This window comes from Petaurus breviceps, unplaced genomic scaffold (genome assembly GCF_028583685.1).
Source record: "Petaurus breviceps papuanus isolate PSGF00001 unplaced genomic scaffold, PetGlider_PUasm1.0 38, whole genome shotgun sequence".
NCBI classification, from domain to species: domain Eukaryota; kingdom Metazoa; phylum Chordata; class Mammalia; order Diprotodontia; family Petauridae; genus Petaurus; species Petaurus breviceps.
The window spans coordinates 9,214,780-9,223,986 of NW_027186304.1; the positions used below are offsets into that span (position 1 = coordinate 9,214,780).

At 34.7% G+C, this 9,207-nt stretch overlaps 1 protein-coding gene and 1 long non-coding RNA gene across 7 annotated transcripts in view; one reads left to right on the plus strand and one right to left on the minus strand.

Annotated features, from left to right (window-relative positions):
* The window catches only part of LOC138169992 (uncharacterized), a 713,900-nt gene that overhangs the window by 102,187 nt on the left and 602,506 nt on the right, over window positions 1–9,207 (minus strand). The window lies entirely within an intron of this gene.
* The window catches only part of TMX3 (thioredoxin related transmembrane protein 3), a 95,539-nt gene that overhangs the window by 74,115 nt on the left and 12,217 nt on the right, over window positions 1–9,207 (plus strand). For 5 of the 6 annotated variants that reach the window (XM_069099574.1, XM_069099575.1, XM_069099578.1 and 2 more), the window contains 2 exons: window positions 7,415–7,544; window positions 8,466–8,534. In XM_069099574.1, coding sequence (XP_068955675.1) covers window positions 7,415–7,544; window positions 8,466–8,534 — 199 coding nt within the window. The remainder of the gene's footprint in view (window positions 1–7,414; window positions 7,545–8,465; window positions 8,535–9,207) is intronic. The other variant, XM_069099579.1, reaches the window with a different exon arrangement.

Sequence of the window (9,207 nt, forward strand, 5' to 3'; positions counted from 1 at the left end):
CCCAAAACTTTTCCCAGGCACAGACATCCACCTTTAGAAGTTTTAAACTGTAGCACATGTGATTATCTGCTATTGGCTTCATGACAATTTAGACAACCATCCCTATGATCAAAACTCAAAACAACAGCAAATTGTAATCTCGAGTTTTTATCTTGAATAGCAAAAGTTCATTTACCTCAACTTAGGACTGGAATACTTTTATTTTTCTCACGTTTCCCTGGCAGTTTTGTTTATTATTCATTTGTAAATTAAAATTAACCACATTCTGGGTTTTCAAATGTATAGCACCTACCTGATGGTTTACTTGTATTGATGTTTTGAAATGACATCTTTAAACCACCCTCCACATTTTCATAATTTTATAAGCAGTAGCCAAAAATTTTCAAATTGATAACTATTATAGTAAACTTATTATCTGTTTTAAGATAAAATATACCCCATAAGATATTAAAGTTTTCAAATATCTATTTTTATCATATTCTTTTCAAAGCTCAAATCATAATCTATTAGCATCCAAATAAAGCTGTTTTTCTAACAGCACTTCTGAAAAAATGACTCCCCAAATTTCACAACATAACAGAATTTAGAAATGCAATAATATACACAGTACTATGTATTTAAAACATGAAATAATATTTATTAACATGACATAAATTTAGCGTAATGCATTTCCAAATTATCTCATATGAAAACCATTAATTTTATTGCCTTTGGCATTTTATGCTAAAATACCTCAAAAATACCATCATCAAAAATCCAATTATAAGGATTATGTCAAGTATAGAGTAATTCCTGTCAAATAAAATATTAATAATAATCTCATTTTATCATTATTTAGTTAAATAATAATAGCCAACATTTATATAATGCTTGCTATATGCTGGTCTAAGTCCTAAGCACGTCACAATAATATTGATATTTTGATATGATATTATGAGAGGTAGGTACCCCTATTGTTTTCCTCTTTATAGATCAGGAAACTGAGGGAAACCGAGATAGATCACTTGCTTCCGCTGGAATGTAACTCAAGTCTCCTTGCATCTTTCCAGCATGTTGTTGTTGGACACCTTTATTTGGGCCCCTTATCTGAAGATATCATCTGAGATGAGAGGGGCTTACAGGATCAGGGCAGAGCGTCTCTGAAGTGGGAGAGCCCATTCCTGAGCTGGGGTGGTCGGCAGGAGTCCCTAAGCAAAAGTCTCTCTTTTTTTAATGGTCAAGGAAGGGTTAAAAAGAGGGAGCTATTTAAATTTCAGATATATTTTGAAATGCAAATTGTTTACCTTCTCCCCTCCCCCCCTTCACTGTGATTGCTTTCAAACTAGTTTCTTTCCTTCATTATACTATTATTATTTCAGGGAAGAAAATATCTAAGTTCTCTTTACCCCCAAAACTTTTATAGAATTTAATTCATATTTTTCCTTACAACAAATTCTACAGAATGGTACCTCAAAAATCACTAAGATATTTCAGAAGGGGCTGAGTTCCTGGCTGCATTTTCTTATTAAAAATCCTCTATTTTACAAAGACACAGAAACAGACAAAATATGACAAACACATAGACAGGAGATAAAAAAGAAACCCCTTTTAGGGTGAGGTGGGCAGAAACATCACTCAAAGCTGCCCAGCAAAACCAAAAGTTCATCTGATGAGAATAAGATTATTTTTCAGTGACTAGTCTTAATTTCTTTAATTTACAATAATGATAGCTGAATTAGCTAAAACAAAGTATCAGCTGAATCTAATACAGTTTTATGCTGCATGTCACATTGCTCAATAGTGTGCTGTTTACTCATTCCTGTAACTAATGGGAGCATCCCTTGGTGCCATGCTACCAAAAGTCTTTACAAGAGGGAATCTATAGGTATCTTGCTGCTGCTAGAACCTATCTTCTTTTTCCATCCCTAGGATAAAATTTAATCTAAAAACCAAAACTTAATCTAAACCTAATCCACTTAAATCCCTGGGGCAAGCTTAATCTAAATTTAAAATTCCACAGTCCTTGGGCTGGCCCCAAAACTAATTTGACCTTAAACTTCACCAATCCCTGGACCAACCAAGCCTTATAACCTAAAAAGCAAACTATACCCTAAACTTTACCTGAGCTTGGAAGAAAAAGGAATTAATGAACCAGAGTACTCTAGGGAGTTTTTCTGGAAGCCTGTTGACCCAGGGATAAAGAGTTCTGACTTCTAACTGGCTCATCAAAACTGGCAGATGAAAGATGAAATGACTGAGGAAAACAAAGGCTGGATCTTCTAAGCATATTAATTTATTAAGCATTGCATGCCAGTTGCCTAACAAAGCAGGGCCAGGCATCCTCAACTTAGGCCTGGACCCCAAATGCAGGAGACAGAATTTTGTACATTAAAAACAATTACTTAAATAAGACTGATTTAAAAAGAAACACTACAACCTTAGGTAATATGTATTCTATAATCGTATGAGAGATTGGGAATTTTCCAAACTGGGAGGGGGAAAGCAAAAGGGTGCAGCTATTTGAATTCAGAAAAATAGAATTCCCCCTATTCTCCCCAAGTGTCTGTGAATAGTTAAAGGAACATGGAAACAAATAATTGATCAGTGTGGGCCAGTGTTCAGATAACTTGGGTTGCTTGAGATGTACAATTGTGAGAAAACTCTTTGCATTAGTTTTTGGATCTGACTGGGTTTCTGATCAGTGTAACCTAAAGTCTTTAGTTAAGGGTCTCTGAGCAGCAGGGAAGGGCAGGTAGGTGGCAAAGAGGATAAAATACCAGACTTGGAATCAGGAAGACTCATCTTTCTGAGTTCAAATCCAGACTTAGACACTTACTAGTTGTGTAACCCTGAGCAGATCACTTAATCCTGTTTGCTTTAGATCCCTATTTGTTAAATGGGCCAGAGAAGAAAATGTCAAACCACACAAGTGTCTTTGCCAAAAAAAACCAAAAAACAAAAAACTCAAATGAGGTCATGAATAGTAGAAACGACTGGAACAGCAAGAGCAAGGAGAAGAGGTCCAGTTTCCCAGCCATACAAAGCTATGTTCAAATACAGTAAGGTTTCCCCCCAGTTCCCACAATTAAACACTTGCTGTCCCAATCCCCACAAGTCCCTCCATTTCCTCATAAGTATGCCATTCTTTGTAAAAACTGTCTCATTCTGGTTTTTGCATTTCTAGTATCTAAGCAGCTAGGTGGCCCAGTGGATTTTTGTTATTGTTGAGTCATTTCAGGTCTGTCTGACTCTTTGTAATCCCATTTGGGGTTTTCTTGGCAAAGATATTAGAAGAGTTTGCCATTTCTTTCTCCAGCTCATTTTGTAGATAAGGAAACTGAGGCAAGCAGAGTAGGGTGACTTGCTCAGTGTCACGCAGCTGGGAAGCATCTGAGGTTGGATTTGAACTCATGATGATGAGTCTTTCTGATTCCAGGCCACATGCTCTGTGCACTATGGCAGTACTTAACCACTCCTACACAGTTGGGTTTAGATTCTGAAAGTCTTGGGCTTGGATCTGGCCTCAGATGTTTTCTACCCATGTGGCCCATTTGATCTCTGTGTGCCTCTGTTTCCTTGTCTGAAAAATGCAGATAAAAATAACACAACTCCCAGGATTGTGAGGATAAATAAAATAATGGAGCCTTGCCTCTATTCTGAGAAATTAAAAAAAAAAAAGAGTATCCCCCTCTTCTTAGACATCTCACTAAAATTTAGTGACAATAAAGAACAGTTTGCGACATACTGTATTAGTTGACCTTCTACAATATCTTTGACTTGCTGTTTCTTTAGTAATTTTTCTTGACTTTATCATTTATGTCTTAAGGACTAATGATAGGTGAAATAAGTTTCTAGTCTAGAATGAGTTGAAAATATACACAAAAGACTAGGTAGAATATATTATAGGGGCCCTAAACATCCAGGAGGGGTAAGAAATTGGGTTACAGTTGAGATTCTTTGATCAAAACCATAGTAAAAAATCACCCATAACACACACACACACACACACACACACACACACACACACCATTTCCCCTCCAATTAAATGTTAAAACAATTTTTTAACTTTTTTTTTTAAGTTTTGAGTTCCAAATTTTATCCCTTCCTGCCTCTTTCCTTCCTCCCCCCAGCCCTTCCCTACTTACCCCAGTCCTCCTCACCCTCCACCATTGTAAGCAATTAGATATAGGTTATACATGTTGCAGTCATGTAAAACACTTCCTATATTAGTCATTTTGTACAAGAATACTCAAGTAAAAGAAAAAGAAAGAAAATTAAAAATAGCATGCTCTATTCAAACTATCAGTTCTTTCTCTGGAAGCAGATAGTATGCTTCATCCTTTGGGATTGTCTTGGATCATTGTACTGCTGGAATACATCTTTTCGGATTGTCTTGGATCATTGTATTGCTGAGAATAATTAAGTCATTCACAGCTTTTCATTGAACAGTATTGCTGTTACTGTGTACAGTGTTCTGGTTCTGTTCACTTTGCATCAGTTTATGTAAGTCTTTCTGAAGTTACCCTGCTTGTCCTTTCTTATAGCGTAATAATATTCCATTACAATCCATGTACCATAGCTTCTTTAGCCATTCTGCGATTGATGGGCATCCCTCTGATTTCCAATTCTTAGCCACCACAAAAAGAGCTGCTATAAATATTTTTGTTCTTTTCTTTTTCTCTTTCTTTTTTTGATGTCTTTGGCATATGGACCTAACAGTAGTATTGCTGGATCAAAGGGTATGCATGGTTGTATAGCCCTTTGGGCGTAGTTCTGAATTACTCTCCAGAATGGTTAGATCAGGCCACAACTCCAAGTTACTTAACCCTGTTTGCTTCAGTTTCCTCATCTGTACAGTGAGGAAATGACAAACCATTTCAGTATCTTTGCCCAGAAAAGTCCCAAAGGAGTCACAGAATTGGAAACGATTGAAAAATGACTGACAACAAACTATACCCCTCTTGTAACTTTTCATTTTTTATTAAAGACACCATCATCCTTGTAATTTTCCTGATTCAGACCATCATCATCATCATTGGCAATTTTTCACTCATCCTTTATTCTTCTTTCCTGAGTACTTATCAGGTCATATTAAATTATGCTTTCACCATAGCTTTTTCATCTTTCTTTCTACTTCATTCATGTGGCTACTACCCTAGCGCAGAATCTCGTTTACTTTTTGCTGGACTATTGTAATACTTCACATCTGTGCATTGTCTTGTTCCACTGCGATTCATCCTCCACACAGCTGACAAAATGATTTTACAACATTGATCTAACCACATTATTTCTCTGTTTAAAGAAACTCCAGTGACTTCCTATTGTTGCTTATAAAAATATATAAATTTTTGTGATTGCAATTTAAAGCCCTTCAAAACATAGCTCTCACCTGTTTCCATATAGTTTTCCCCCCATATACTTCCCTTCATGGATTCCAAGTTCTATGCATTCTAAGTTCCAACTAAATTTGCCTGCTTGCTGTTCTGTGAACTCTGAATCATGCATTTATTTCTTGGAGTCATTTGGTGACTTCAATAGAAAGTGTATTGACAGTTGTACATTTGAAATTCATACAATTGAAAGTATAATGACTTCATACCCAGAGGACTTAAATTCAAATTAAGCCTCTAACATGTAATACTTTTATTTTATTTATTTATTTATTTTGAGTTATACACTTCATCTCCCTGAAATTCAGTTCCTTATCTACAAGATTTATATGGCTTTCTGGTCACTTCGTGTTCTGCTTTATTGAACTGAAAGAAAAGTTGTGGAAACTGCCTTTCTCCATACAAATCATATCATTTAGGAAAAAGGAGAAGGAAGTAGAATCGTCTTATGCATAGGTAAAATTGTTGTTTAAGTCATGTCCAAATCTTCGGACCTCCATTTGGTATTTTCTTGGCAAAGATACTAGAGTGGTTTGCTATTTCCTTCTCCAGCTCATTTTACAGAAAAGGAAATGGAGGCAAACAGGATAAATTCACTAGAGTCACATAGTGTCTCGGGCCAGATTTGTACTCAGAAAGGTGAGTCTTCTGACTCCAGGACTGGCACTGTATCGAATGTGCCACCTAGAAACCAGAAGTAAAATGCTTCAATATAAAAGTTGTTTTGGTCTTATAAAATTATTAATTTGATTGATTAAATAATTCGGAAGTATTTAACTTAAATTAGTTAAAAGTTTAATTTTGTAATATTTTGAAAAAAGTTCAGTTTCTTTTTATAAGTACATGATGCAGCTGAAGTGAGACTAATTGGACTAGCTTTAAGGAAATACATACAAATTTGTTATCAATATTTTGAAGAAACTTTAAAAGTATGTTATTTAAAATACTTCACCAAATATTGAGTACTGAGAACTGAAGTTGAACTACGATTCTCAAAGAATTTCTTTTTCTTTGTTATTCCTGTTCTTTAAGCGCTTGAATAAGTCTCAGTTATACTTCTTAATATCTTTGGATCATCAGATTTGAATTAAACTTAAACAAAAATTTCAGGTAATAATCCTCATCCTATTTTTAGTTAACTTAAACAGTTCCTTCAAGACAGGAGGGGAATAATTTTCCACTTTCCATTTCAAATGTTTTCATTTTATCTTTATATTTATGATAAAAATCTTTTTGAGTTAGACTTTTTTGAGTGATTTTCATGTTCATTGAAATAGACTTGTCAGATTTATATTATGATATGTAATTCTTAGGAAACTAGCAAGAGAGACCAAGAATTCCTGGTACATTTCTTAAGTAAAAATGAAAAAGTTTATCCAAGTTGCAGGTTTCAATTTACTATGTATATAGAATAGTTTGTGAAACTGTAAGTTACTCAGTTTTGAAGACAATTTGAAAAAAAAATGTATTTATCAGAAGTAAAAGTCCTGAATTATATTTGTCTTAACTCTAAAATTAATAAGTACCTAAGATTATATGTTTGCTTTTCAGCTTAAACCTTAGTGGTAGGATACTTACTAAAATGTATATTAAAAAGTATTTAATGCTGAAGTTTGAAAGTTGAAACCTTGTTTTTAAATGCAGGCATTACCTACTAAAAGTGACAGGGTATACTATTTGATAGTTATAGTCACTTAAATATAGCATATGTAAGCTTAATACTAAATTTTAGGAGAAACGATGGGATGTAGTGAATTGTGAGCTGGTCTTGGATCCAAGAATACCTGAGTTCAGTTCTCTCTTCTGACACATATATGAGTGACCTTGAGCAAATCCCCAAACCTCTCAGTGATTCATGCAACTCTCTTAAGACTGATTTGCAGACAAGATGCCTACTTGCGTTGAAACAGAGTTTTTTCATCTAGGAGTTACCTGTGATGCCAGTCAAATCATAACTCTGCTCCCTATATCTGTTTACAAAGTTTTAGTTCATAAAAGTACACTGAATTTCTGTATTTTGACCTCTGTCTTTTCCACATTTTTAGTGAATTGAGTGTTCCAACTGTAGTGGCAATTAATACTTCAAACCATCAGTATTTTCTGCCAACAAGACATATTAAGAGTCCTGAAGATGTGATGCAGTTCATTAATGATATTTTGGATGGCACAATAGAAGTAAGTGGCTTAATTCAATTTAAATAAAACTGTAAAGCCCTTTGGTCAGTTTTTTTACTCTAAAGGATGTGCCTTTTATTAAGCCTCATTGTGGATCATTTGAAACATTGTGGATCCCTGCTTCTCAATATTGTATCTTCCTTTGCCTTCCACAGTGTTTTATTCTTACATTTCACCTGATTTTCTGACTGTTTCATCTCTTTATCTTCCTTCTCATATGTAGGAACTCACTTAGAAGGAATCTTAGAGGTTATCTGTTCCATTCCAAACCTGAGAGAGAATCTTAGTAACAGCCCTAATATAAGTAGACATCTAGCTCTTATGCATGAGAACATCCAATATTGAGTAATCTTCTACTTCCCTAGCCATCCACTTTTAGGTAGTTTTTATAGTTAGGAATTTTGTCTTTATATCAAGGCAGGTATTATTTCTGGTTTTGTCTTGTGGCCAAATTTAACATATCTAATCCATCTACCTACCACTGAACTGCCTTTTATATATTTCCTTTTTTTTTTTTTGGAGGTCAGTTGGGGTTAAGTGACTTTCCCAAGGTCACACGGCTAGTTTTTTTGTGTTAAGTGTCTGAGGTCAGATTTGAATTCAGGTCCTCCTTACTCCAGTACTGGTGCTCTATTTACTGAGCCACCTGGCTGCCCCAGCCTTTTATATATTTCAAGGCACTCATGTCCTTGCCATATCTTCTCTTCTCCAGACTAAGACCCCAAGTTCTTTGGTTAAAAGATCATTATTTGGTATGATCTTCAGACCTCTGAACATCCTGATTTCCCCCTTCTAAAAAGCTCTGGGTTTTTATCATTTGAAAGTATCTTCTGGTAACAATTATAATATTATAGAAAGAGAAATAAAAAAAAAAAGATTAACACTTTGTGTCTCTAACTTCTTTTTTGTCTGAAATTTCAGGCCCGAGGTGGTGATGGAATTTTGCAGAGATTGAAAAGAATATGTTATGATGTCAGGACTACTGTTGTGGTAAGATTTGGGGTGGGAAAGTACTTAGTAACGAATGATAAATAGATTTTTATGATTCATCCAGAGTACAACCTCATTACAGTAAAATCTCAAAACACAAATGAGTAGAAGATGTATTTTGGGCTTTTTTGTTTTTGTTTTTCTACCTTCATAGGTTTTTTTTATTTTTTTTCTTAATAGTATTTTATTGTTTTCCAATTACATGTAAAGATAGTTGTCAACATTCATTTTTGTAGGATGAGTTCCAGATTTTTCTCTTTCTCTTCCCATTCTCCAAGATAGCAAGCTATCTGAAATAGGTTATTCCTGTATGATCATGTCAAGCACAGTTCCTCATTAGTCATGTTGTGACAGAAGAATAAGAATAAAAGGGAAAAATCCATGAGAAAGGGAAAAAAAATGAAATAGTATGCTTTGATTTACATTCATACTCCATAGTTCTTTCTCTGCTTGTGGATGGCATTTTCCATCATGAGTCTCTTGGAGTTGTCTTGGATGATTATATTTCTGAGAATAGTTAAATTCACCTACCATAGTTGCTCATTGCACAATGTTGTTGTTACATTTTCCTTGTTCTGTTTCCTTCACTGAGCATTAGTTCATTTAAGTCTTTCCAGGTTTTTCTGAAATCCTCTTGTTTACCATTTCTTTTTTCTCTGTTTTTTTTTTTTTA